Source organism: Eriocheir sinensis, chromosome 12 (assembly GCF_024679095.1).
Source record: "Eriocheir sinensis breed Jianghai 21 chromosome 12, ASM2467909v1, whole genome shotgun sequence".
NCBI classification, from domain to species: domain Eukaryota; kingdom Metazoa; phylum Arthropoda; class Malacostraca; order Decapoda; family Varunidae; genus Eriocheir; species Eriocheir sinensis.
The window spans coordinates 13789709-13802208 of NC_066520.1; the positions used below are offsets into that span (position 1 = coordinate 13789709).

Sequence of the window (12500 nt, forward strand, 5' to 3'; positions counted from 1 at the left end):
GTTATTTTTTTTTCACTCACTTCCTCCTTTGTGGTATTTGATTCCTTTTTCTTTTTTTTCTGTTAATCGATCCTTTTTTTTTTCTTCTCTTTGTTTTGTGGTGTTCGTTTTTTCCTTTGCTCTGTTGTGACGTTGATTGTTTTTGTCTTTGTTTTTCTTCGTCTTTTGTCTTCCGTTTCTATCTCCTTGTTTTCTTTATTTGATAAGGAATTCTATATATTTGTGTATCATTTATTATATAGTTTTTTTTTTCTATGTATAAAGGAATTCGATTGCTTCATATATCATTAAGTTGTATTAGCTACCTTTTTTTGTATTAAGTAATTTCATGTATTTCTCTTGTATATATTAATGAATCCCGTCGTTTTCTGTATCATTAGATTATATTAGCTACTTATTTTTGGTATATTAGGGAATTCCACCTTTTTTGTATCATTAATTTCTATAGCTACTTTATTTATCACTGTTTAGGAATCCCATCGTTTTTTTCATCATTATATTCACGTGCAACTTTCACTCTTATCGTTGCATTTCTTGATCCACATTATATTTTTTCATTATAAATTCTACAGTTTTTTTTTTGTATAAAGTAAAGAATCCCATTGTTTTCTCATTATTATATTTACGTGTAACTTTTTTTTTCACTCATTTATCGTTGCGTTTCTTCATTCTTTATTTATTTACTTGTTTATTTATTTATTATTATTATTATTTTTTTGTGTAGCTGTAGTCATGTCATCACCGAATCCCCTGTTTTTGTTCATATACGAATTAATAAATCCCATCGTACAACTTTCACCTATATCGTTTCTTGATCCTCTTTATTTTGTCGATGTAGACTCATGTCACTGAATCCAATCCTGTTACCTAATCCTCCAGCTAGAAGTCACCCCGTTCCAGTACCTTCCTAATCCTATATCTCAAGGGCATTTAATCCTCTTTGTGGGTTCTTATTCGTCCTAATGTCCCCCGTAATCTCCATATAAGTACTTCCTAATTACTGCGTCCCTTGATTACGAAGAGTACCTAATCCCTTATACATGCTACTGGATTCCCTCTCCCTTATAACCGCACTACTTGAACCTCTTTTATAAGCCGTCGACCCCTTCCCCCCCTACGCCCCCTCACCCCGCCCCGTTTAGTGTGAGTCACCTCCCCGCTTCATGGCTTGCCGCCCCCCTCCCCTCCTCCCCAACCCCCCAATACTTCCCCTTATCTGTGAGTCATTGCCGGCCAGGGTACAGTGCCCTGCGACCGCCCTGAGGAGGAGGAGGAGGAGGAGGAGGAGGAGGAGTAAGGGGCAATAACATGGAGAAGGTGAACTTTCCTCTCTCTCTCTCTCTCTCTCTCTCTCTCTCTCTCTCTCTCTCTCTCTCTCTCTCTCTCTCTCTCTCTCTCTCTCTCTCTCTCTCTCTCTCTCTCTCTCTCTCTCTCACCCCAAGTCGATATAGTTAAGTGGTCTGTGCGTGTGTGTGTGTGTGTGTGTGTGTGTGTGTATAAAGGTGACAATAGCGTGTGTAAGCGGTGTGTTGGGGGGGAGGGGGAGGAAGATGAGAGTTGGGAGGAGGGAAGATGAGGAGGAGGAGGAGGAGGAAGGAAATGTCGAGTGTTAAGTGATGTGAAAGAAGAGAGAGACTGAGGTTGCTTGGTTAGTAGTAGTGGAAGTAGTAGTAGTAGTAGTTGTAGTAGTAGTAGTAGTAGTAGTAGTAGTGATGAGTGTGTGAGAGGGAGAGAAAGAGGAAGGGGAGAGGGGACGAAAGGAAGGGGAAGGGGAAGGGAAGGGGAGGGGGTGAGGAGGTAATGGGGGGTGGGATGGGTGGGATAGGTGACGGCTGAGAGAGAGAGGGAGAGAAAGAGGAAGGTGAGAGGGGACGAGAGGAGTGGTTGGGGAAGGAGGGGAAGGGGAAAGGGGGAAGGGGGTTTTATTGGTGGTCGTGGGAATCTCCATCAAGGACACCGTCAGTATATGCCGCCACCTGCCTCTCCCCCTCCCCCTCCTCCCCTTCTCCCCTCCCTCCTCCCCCAATCCTTCCCTCATTACTTCCCATTTCCTCCTCCTCCTCATCAGTGTTGCTTCTTGTTCTTTCTTTTCTCATTATCTTTTCGTTTTTGTTTGTCTGTCTGTCTGTCTGTCTGTCTGTCATTTATCTTCTTTCTCATAACCTTCTCACACTCCATTTGTGTTCTCTCTCTCTCTCTCTCTCTCTCTCTCTCTCTCTCTCTCTCTCTCTCTCTCTCTCTCTCTCTCTCTCTCTCTCTCTCTCTCTCTCTCTCTCTCTCTCTCTCTCTCTCTCTCTCTCTCTCTCTCCAACGCAAAAGATTCGATACAAAGTCATCCTTTTTCTTCCTCTCTGCCCCCCTCCTCCTCCTCCTCTTCATCCTCCTCCTCCTCCTCCACCTCCTCCCCCTTCCTCCTCCACCTCCTCCCCCTTCCTCCTCCTCTTCCTCTTCCTCTTCCCCCTCCACCACCTGGCTATCACCGGTGTCATTTCGGATATTGAAGCACTTCCCTGATTCTCTCTCTCTCTCTCTCTCTCTCTCTCTCTCTCTCTCTCTCTCTCTCTCTCTCTCTCTCTCTCTCTCTCTCTCGGAAGCCATAGTTCAGGCAGTGTTAAGACAACTTCCTCCCTTCATCCCTTCCTTTCATCCTCTTATTTTTCCTCCTCACTTCTCTTCTCCCTTATCTGATCCCTTCCCTTCCTCGCAGTTTCCTCGTCCTTTCTTCCCTCCTTTCCCTCACTTTCTTTTATTCCTTCTTGCTTTTTTTTTCGTTCTGCATTTCAGTTTTTATATAGGCCTCTACTCGTTTTGTATCTATCTATCTCTATCTATCTATCTATCTACCTGTGTATATGACTCATTGTATTCCTATTTATTCCTATGTATCTATCTATTTATATCGGTCTTTCCTCTGCCTTCCTTCTCTCCCCTTCCTTAATCTTGCTTCCACCTAGTTTATTTTTATTTATTCGTTTATTCCTGCCTCCCTCACTGCTTCTAAGTTTCTCTTTTTTTTCCTCTCCTTCATTTATTTCATTTTTGTATTTATATCTTTTTTCTCCTTCCTCCTTCTTTCTTTTCCTCACTTCTAATAATTTTTCCTCTTCGTTCCTCTCCTCTCCTGTCTCCTTATCATCATTTCTCCTCTCATCTTTGCTCTCCTTCTCTCTCCTCCTCTTTCCTTTACTCACTTTTTATCATTATTTTCTCCTCTCCTCCCCTTTCTTTTCCTTCACTCACCTTTTCGTAATTTCTCCTCTCTTATTTCTTATCACCTCCTTTACTTATTTATCAGAGTTTCTCCTTTCCCTCTTCTATCCTTCACACACTTTATAAATATTTATTCTCTCCTCTCCTTTCCTCTCATCTCTTTTCTCCTTTCCTTTTCTTCCCCCACTTTTCAGAATTTCTTCCCTCCTTTCCTGTCCGCTTATATATCTTACGCAGTCCTTTCCCCTCACTGCATCCTTTCTAACCTGGCCCAGCATCCCTACCTCTCCTCCCTCTCCTGCCCATCCCCACCCTTCCTTCCCACACTCTGCTTCAAGGGGGATTCTAAAGCTGGCCTCCTCATCCTCTCATTCCCCACGGCTATTCTGTGAGGACATAGCAGGGGAGGAGGAAGGAGAAGGGAGGTTGGATTATGTCGGAAATATGTATACAAGGAAAGTTATTATGGAGAAAACAAAGAGGGAAAAAATATTGTGAAGGCGTAGTGGATAAAGAGTTTGGGAGGAAGGAAATTAATAGGTACGCCAGGTGTGTGTGTGTGTGTGTGTGTGTGTGTGTGTGTGTGTGTGTGTGTGTGTGTGTGTGTTGCTTTTGATTGCTGAATAAAGAAACAAATCAGGTCAAGGCTTTGGAAGGAGAGGGAGAGTAAAAAAAAAAAAATTTGTGTATATATGTCTTGAAATACCTTCCCTACCTGTGCGTTCGTGTGTGTGTGTGTGTGTGTGTGTGTGTGTGTGTGTGTTTGAAGTGAGCCAAGTAAGCAAACTGTTATTCTCTCTCTCTCTCTCTCTCTCTCTCTCTCTCTCTCTCTCTCTCTCTCTCTCTCTCTCTCTCTCTCTCTCTCTCTCTCTCTCATCCGTCTCCTTGATATCATTACTGTGTTGTCTCGATCAAACAGAGTATAGAAGTGAAAGTCTCTGATGGTGATTTAAATATATTCTTTGTTTTTCTTTCCCTCCTCCTCCTCCTCCTCCTTCTGTCAGGTAAACGATAAGGAAAACATTGAAATCTGCGTAAAATTATCATATCCATACCAATGATTTATATATATCTACACAATGATCAGCTAAAAAACAAAAACAAAACAAAAAAAAACAATTAGAGAGATGGATAAATTAAGATAGATATATAGATAAATAGATAAGTAAAAATCGGTACATAGGCAGATAGTTAGATAAATAGATAGATAGATAAAGATAGATAGATGGCTAGGTAGATAGATGCTTAAACAGACAGACAAACATACATTCAGACTGATACATATACTTCCAAACAAACATACATACTTACTGTTTGATGGATCTGTCACACACACACACACACACACACACACACACACACACACACACACACAAGCACACACAATGATATAGAGTGACAAAACAACTTCACGGCTAACCTTGAGGAGAGGATGAGGTTAGCAGGAGTAGGAGGAGGAGCAGGAGGAGGAGGAGGAGGAGGAGGAGGAGAGGTAATATACACACTCTTAATATTGCTGTGATTGTTTTTTTTTGTATTGAGTTTGTGTGTTTTCTTTGTGCTTTATTGGTTTTTTTTTGTACGTCTATTTGTTATTCTGTTTGTTTTATCGTTGGTGTTTTTTATTTATTTTCTTTTACTTCTGTTTGTTGTTGTTCGTGTCACTTGCAAGGCGATATGAGGAAACCGCCCACGTTGATGTGTGTGTGTGTGTGTGTGTGTGTGTGTGTGTGTGTGTGTGTGTGTGTGTGTGTGTGTGTGTGTGTGTGTCGGAGAGTTAAAAAAAAAACAGTAATACGAAAAAAGAAAAAGAAGAAAAGGAAGATGCGGGTAAAAGGGAAATTTCCGTGAGAGTTTTGAATGAAAAGATTGCGCTTGTGTGTGTGTGTGTGTGTGTGTGTGTGTGTGTGTGTGTGTGTGTGTTTTAAGAGTCAGAGCTATAGTTTGAGTTCTATTAATTCGGGCCAAGGGTAGCTAGCGGCTGAGAGAGAGAGAGAGAGAGAGAGAGAGAAGGGTGTGGGTGTGTCTGGGTGTGTGGGAGACGCGTATGAGATGTGGGAAAGAGAGAGATGAGATTAGATAATGGTGTGTGAGTCGTGTGTGTGTGTGTGTGTGTGTGTGTGTGTGTGTGTGTGTGTATGTGTGTAAGGTTCGTAACGGCGAGTTGAATGTCATCCGGACCTGTTTCGTTGTAATCCAGACACACACACACACACACACACACACACACACACACACACACACACACACACACACACACACACACATTCTCTTTAATACGTAAAAAAAAAAATGACATCAAGTAATAATTAATGATCTCAGAAATGAATGTATGCAGAGAAAAAAATAAAGTATAAATTGAACTAGCGAAGAACCTGTTTTAGATTAAGGAAAAAGAAAAACACTTGAAGGTGAGTCGGAATAGGACGTTAGTGATAAAAGAATGTGTGTGTGTGTGTATGAGAGAGAGAGAGAAGAAGTTTATGAGCGTTGTCGTGAGAGAGAGAGAGAGAGAGAGAGACCTTCCTTCATACGAAATTCACTTCCTTACTTTTTTTTCTATTTCCCTTCAACTCCTTTTTCTTGCATTCTACAACAACACCATTTCCACCACCATCACCACCACCACCACCATCATAACCATCACCATCACCTCCATTTACCATCTCTATTACAACGTGTCGCCCTTCCCTTCCCATCATTACACCTCCCCCGTTGATTTCTTCCCCCCTTCCCATCATCTCTCCTCTCTCTCTCCCTTCCTTCTTTCCTCTTTCACTTTCCCATCACCTTAAATACTCGTCGTCGTCATCATCATCTTACCCCTTCCTTTTCCGCTTCTCATCACTCATCCTCATCCCACCCCTTCCCTCCCCTTCCCTTCCTCTTCCTCCTCCTCCTTATTTCTTCATTACTATTCCTTCCCCTTTTCTCTTCTTTTGTATCTTTTCTTTTTCTTAGCCATCACAAAACTTCCATCTGTATCCTCTTTTTCCTTCTCACCTTGTCTTCCTCTCCTCATATCCAACCTCTTGCCTAAAGTAACCTAACCTTATCCTACCGTCCCTTACCTTACCTAACTGTACCTTACCTTAATTGTTTTGACCTTACTTTACCCTAACCTAACCTAACCTACCCTACCCTTTATACTAACCTTACAGTTATCTTTATGTCCGTTGTTGCTAATCTCAGTTTTTTCTCTTCTCAGGATCAACTAAACCTAACCTAGCCCTCTTAACCTAACCTAACCTATATAGTAACTTAATATCCTTCTGCCCACTGTTGCTAATCTCCTGTTTTCTCTTCGGGACCAACGTAACCTAACCTTCATAACCTAACCAAACCTAATATGTATACGAACCTCATATACTCCTCCCCACAGTTGCTAATTTTGTTTTTCTGTTCGTTTCTCAGGACCAGTGGGACAGCATCGCGGGCCACACCCAGAAAGGCATCACCTTTCTGGAGCAGTATGGCCACTTCGTCAAGGAGCGATGCCAGATTGAACTCGACTACGCCAGAGGACTCAGGTAAGACGCTTTGTGATGTGCAGGTGGGAAGAGGTGGAGGGGAAACAGGTGTAAGGAGGAGAGGGAGGAAGGGAGTGATGAATGGTGGTTGTTGTGAAGTGTTTGAAGGAGAGGGAAGAAGAAAGAAGTCTGGTAAAGAAAATGCTGGGCAGGTGTAAATAATTATATGAAAGGAAAACAGGTGTAGGAGGGAAAGAGAGAGGAGAAATGTTGTTGTAATGAAGTGTTGTAAATAGAAGAAGGAATGTTAAGGGAAGCGAAGGAAGAAGGAAGAAGGAATTAAGTGAACAGGAGATGCCGTGAAGTATAAAGAAGAGAGGAAAGAGGGAAAACTTAACTGAACTGGGAACAAAATTACTTTCGAATTAACTAAGATAAAAAAATAAAAACACTGGACTGAACTGAACTGAAGTGGGAACAAAATTACTTTCGAGTTAACTGAAACACACACAAAAAAAAAAAAAAAAAAAACTGAACTGAGCTGAACTGAACTGAATTGATCTGGGAACAAAATTGCTTTAACGTTAACGCAAAAAAACAACAACAACAACTAGAGACTGAGTAAATGCAAATGAAACCGAAAAAAAAAAATAACAAAAAATAAAGATGGAGAGAATAGTGAATAATACCAAAGAAAAACAAACAAACAGGGTAATAGACGGTAAGGAAGACTGGTGATAAAACGCGATAAAAGGATAGCTAAGAGACCGTGACAAAAAAAAAAATAATGGCGACATGAAGGGCACGCAGGTGGAGGGAAAGGTGGACGGGTTAATGGATAGTAAAAAAGAAAAAAAAACTATTGTGGATGGAGGTGGGACGTAAAGTGGATATAAAGTAAGGTAAGGGAAGGGAGGTGGCTAAGAGGAAAGGTAAGGGAAAGATAAAGGTAAAAAAAAAAGAAAAAAAAAGTGGATGGTGGGAGGGAAGGAGGAGGAGGCAAACTAAGGTAAGGGAAGGGAGGTGGCTAAAAGGGAAGGAAATGGGGGGAAAAGGTATTAAAGGGAAAGGTAGAGGTTGAGGTTAATGGGTCATAATAAAGAAATGGTTAGGGAAGAAAGATAAATGGGGAAGGGAAGGGCAGGGCAGGTGGGTGGTCAGAAGGGAGGGAAATGGGGATGGGTAGGGAAAGGTAACAATGGGGAAGTAAAGGTGAAGGGTTAATAGGTAATAAAGAAAGGTAGATTGGATATTGGAAGGTAAGCAAAGGGGGGGAAAGGGAGGAAGGGAGGGAGATGAAGGGGTGTCATTACTATCATCATCATCATCATCATCATCTTCTTCTTCTTCTTCTTCTTCTTCTTCTTCTTCTTCTTCTTCTTCTTCCTTGACCGTCTTTCTTAATCGTTTTCTTCGTAACTAGAATGTGTATGTGTGTAACGTACTCGGTATAATGAACAATGAGAGAGAGAGAGAGAGAGAGAGAGAGAGAGAGAGAGAGAGAGAGAGAGAGAGAGAGCGTGTAGGTTTCTATTGGGGCGCGAAGGCTAACCTACAATCACCTAAACCAATTACCTCAACCAATCATCCCCCCCCCCTTCCTCCCCTCCCCAATCCCCTCCTTAGAAATCTTCCAGCACCTCAACCTCCCCTCCTCCACCTCTACACACAAACCACACCCTGTTACACCCCCTTCCACACACACACATTCACCCCCTCCACCTCCACCTTCTACATAGACACGTACACATACCCTTTCCACCTCCAATCTCTCTTATACACATAATCCACATCCTCTTCCTCCTCCTCCTCCTCTTCCACATTCCTTCACCTCCACTCATCCACTAACATAACCAACCCACACAAGTCTTACTCCACCACACCTCCATTATATAATTCCACAAACAAACCCCCAACACACACACACACACACACACACACACAGGTAAGATGGAGGGTAATTACCTGGCAACGGCGCTGTAAAACTCACCTTCCTGGCTGTAGGTTAGGTTCGTCGGGCCGGGCAAGGAAAAGGCTGGCTGGCGGGCCGTGTATCTATGCTCCTCGCCTACCCTCAGACAGACATAGGAAGGAAGGAAGGAAGGGAAGATTATTGCGTTTTATTTCAAGGTTTCATTTAAGATTTGCGGGACAATTAGACATGAGGAAGTAAAGGAGGGAGAGATAATTGTTTTGTTTCAAGGTTTGCTCTGAATCTTTGGAACAAGTCGACGTGATGAAGTAAAGAAAGGAAAGGAAAGTGAACTGCTGACATTGAAAGATACACTCATGCATTAGCTCTGATAGACAAGTAGGCGAATAGAATAGATGAAATACAAGAAGGGAATGGAAGAGAATTTTGATCTATTAGAAAAAAAAAGTAAATTGTAAGAGAAAACTGATGTAAGAGTTGAGTGGTTAGATAGATATATTTACTAAGACTGGAATAGGGAGATAGATGGATGGATTGGAAGACAGTTAATATACAGAAATTGACAGATAGATAAGTAGATATGTAGGTAGAAAAGTAGGTTAGTAGGTAGGCAGGTAGCAGGTACAAAATTTAGTAGGTAGGTAAGGAGTTGAGAGGTAGAGAGGTAGGAAGGTAGATATTGGTAGATAGGTAGGTTAGGTTAGGCTTGGTTAGGTTAGGTTAGGTTTGGTTAGGTTAGGTTAGGTTCGGCTAGGTTAGGTTGGGTTAGGCTAGGCTAGGTTAGGCTAGGCTAGGTTTGGTTTGGTTTGGTTAGGTTAAGTTAGGTTAGGTTAGGTTAGGATAGGTTAGGCTAGACTAGACTAGGTTTGGTTTGGTTAGGTTTGGTAAGGTTAGCTTAGGCTAGGCTAGGTTTGGTTTGATTTGGTTAGGTTTACAGAGAGAGAGAGAGAGAGAGAGAGAGAGAGAGAGAGAGAGAGAGGGAAGAAAAATCACGTTGCAAGGTGTGGGTCTGGTGTAATGAGCGCCGGCCAGGTATGTGGAGACGGAGAAAGCGAAACGGGGAGACCACTGGAACGGAAAGAATATATGCACCGCCGAAAACAATGAATATGTTAAAGGTCACTATAGAAGAGGGAAAGAAAAGGTGTATAATCCAGAACTAATGTATATAAAATTCCTACTAACCTACCTACTTGTTTACGGACCTGCTTTCATAAGAACATAAGAACATAAGAACGCAGGAGTCTGCAAGAGGCCGGTAGGCCTGTACGAGGCAGCTCCTTTGACCCTAAGCTCCCGTGTATCTAACCCCACCTATTATCGCTGTCCATGAATTTATCTAGTCTATTTTTGAATGTGACAATTGTATTGGCACTCACCACATGACTGCTAAGCCTATTCCACTCATCCACCACCCTGTTAGTAAACCAATTTTTGCCTATGTCCCTGTTGAATCTGAATTTATCCAGTTTAAACCCGTTACTTCGTGTCCTACCCGGTTCTCTTACCAACAAAACCTTATGAATGTCTCCCTTATTAAAGCCCTTCATCCATTTATAAACCTCGATCATGTCTCCACGCACCCTTCGCCTTTCTAGAGAATGCAAGTTTAACTGTTTGAGTCTTTCCTCGTATGGCAAGTTTCTCAACCCCTGAATCATCTTAGTCATCCTCCTCTGCACCGATTCTAACATTTTGATATCCATTCTATAGTAGGGTGACCAGAACTGAACCGCATAGTCAAGATGAGGTCTAACTAATGCTAAATATAGTTTGAGGAAGACTTCGGGGCTTCTGTTGCTTACGCTCCTTGAAATAAATCCCAGTACCCTATTAGCTCGATTTCTAGCTTGAATGCATTGTGCCCTTGGACGGAGATCAGAGCTCACTAAGACCCCTAAATCCCTCTCGCACCCAGACCTACTTATGAGAGTGTTATTTAAGCAATAGTTATGTGAGGGGTTGTTCCTACCTACACTCAGAATACTGCACTTCCCTACATTGAACTCCATCTGCCATTTATCCGCCCAGTCATATAATCTGTTGAGTTCACCTTGGAGAATACTAGCGTCCTGATCCGACTCAATTACTCTACCGATCTTGGTATCATCTGCAAATTTACTAACATCACTACTAATTCCTGTGTCTAAGTCATTGATGTAAATAATAAACAAAAGTGGACCTAATACCGAACCTTGTGGGACCCCACTCGTAACACATCCCCAGTCAGATCTTTTACCATTGATTTGCACTCTTTGCTTCCTATTGCTAAGCCACGCCTTGACCCAGTTCAAAACTTTACCCTCTACTCCGTGAGCCTGTAATTTAAGCAACAGTCGTTGGTGAGGAACTTTGTCAAACGCTTTACTAAAATCAAGATAGATTACATCATAATTTTCATCTCTGTCAACCGCCTCAAATACTTTATTGTAGAAGGACAAGAGATTGGTGAGGCATGACCTACCTTTTGTGAACCCATGCTGCGAGTCGTGAATTACACTATGTTTCTCTAAATGCTCCCGAATGTTCCTGGCTATTATGGACTCCAGCATCTTCCCTATAACCGATGTTAAGCTAATTGGGCGATAGTTTGAAGCAACTGACCTGTCCCCCTTTTTGAAAATCGGCGTCACATTAGCTACTTTCCATAGGCTCGGCACATAGCCAGTATTTACCGACATCTTAAAGATGTCGGTTGGTGTCACTGATTATATCACCTAGCTCCTTTAATACCCTCGGAAATATCCCGTCAGGACCTGGCGACTTGTTCTTCTTAAGCTTATCTATCTCATCCTGAACTACTTGCCTGGTAATGATTATATCCCTCAATTTATCGCCATCCCCGCCCTCGTACACCTGAACTCTTTCCGGTATAGTCGTTCGATCCTCCTGTGTGAATACTGAAAGGAAGTAGTCGTTCAACAATGTGCTCATATTTTCGTAATTTTCTACTAGCTCCCCTGTGTTTGTTTTCAGCGGTCCAATTTTCTCCCGTGATTTGGTTATATACATCTTAAAGAAGCCCTTAGGAGTACGCGTCGCCTCATTGGCATCTTTGATCTCATAATTCCTTTTGCGATCTTTGTGTTTTTCTTAACTAATCTAGATATTTCGACGGACCGGCCCCTGAGATGTGTTTCCCCATTCTTTATTTTCTGATAAATTCCCTTCTTTAACCCAATCTCGTGTTTTAGTCCACGAGTCATCCATAGGATCATTGTTTTCTTTTCTAAGTGTTCGCTGTGGTATATGCTGTTCTTGCCCCTCTACTATTACTCTAACTAAATTATTGTAAGACATTTCTACCTGGTTCTCCTGGCTCTCCAATCCGCAGTTCTGGCCCTCATGAATCCCTAAATTATCCCAGTTTACCCCTTCAAGATGTCTTCGAAGCCTCGTAGTTTGCTCTTCTAAAATCTGGCACTAACACTGGGTTTGGATCACGGGTTACAGTCTAACCTAAAACGAACCGTTCTGTGATCACTATTTCCTAACTCTCCGCCCACCTCCAACTCACGTAGCAAGTTCCCATTATTGGTTAGGACTAAGTCTAATATGTTATCTCCTCTGGTAGGCTCAGTAACTACCTGCTTAAGGAAATTATCTTGTATAACTTCAAGAAAGTCCTCTGCTTCCAGGTCACCCACTAGATCTTCCCAGTCTATATTCCTATAATTAAAGTCCCCCATTACGCAGACATTTCTACTCCTACTCGCCCTGCCAATCTCCTGTAGTATTATACTCGTGTCCTGCCTGTTAAGGTTGGGTGGCCTGTATATAACTCCTAGAGTTAGTTTTTCTTTCCCTTTGTAAACGTCCACCCAAACTGATTCTTTCCTGTATGTCTACTTACCTACTCCCTCATCCACTTACCTATCTACCTACCT

General features: G+C 42.1%; 1 protein-coding gene across 8 annotated transcripts in view; it reads left to right on the forward strand.

Annotated features, from left to right (window-relative positions):
- The window catches only part of LOC126997444 (formin-binding protein 1 homolog), a 162407-nt gene that overhangs the window by 89771 nt on the left and 60136 nt on the right, over window positions 1-12500 (forward strand). For all 8 annotated transcript variants that reach the window (XM_050858538.1, XM_050858536.1, XM_050858535.1 and 5 more), the window contains one exon: window positions 6625-6740. In XM_050858538.1, the coding sequence (XP_050714495.1) occupies window positions 6625-6740 (116 nt within the window). The remainder of the gene's footprint in view (window positions 1-6624; window positions 6741-12500) is intronic.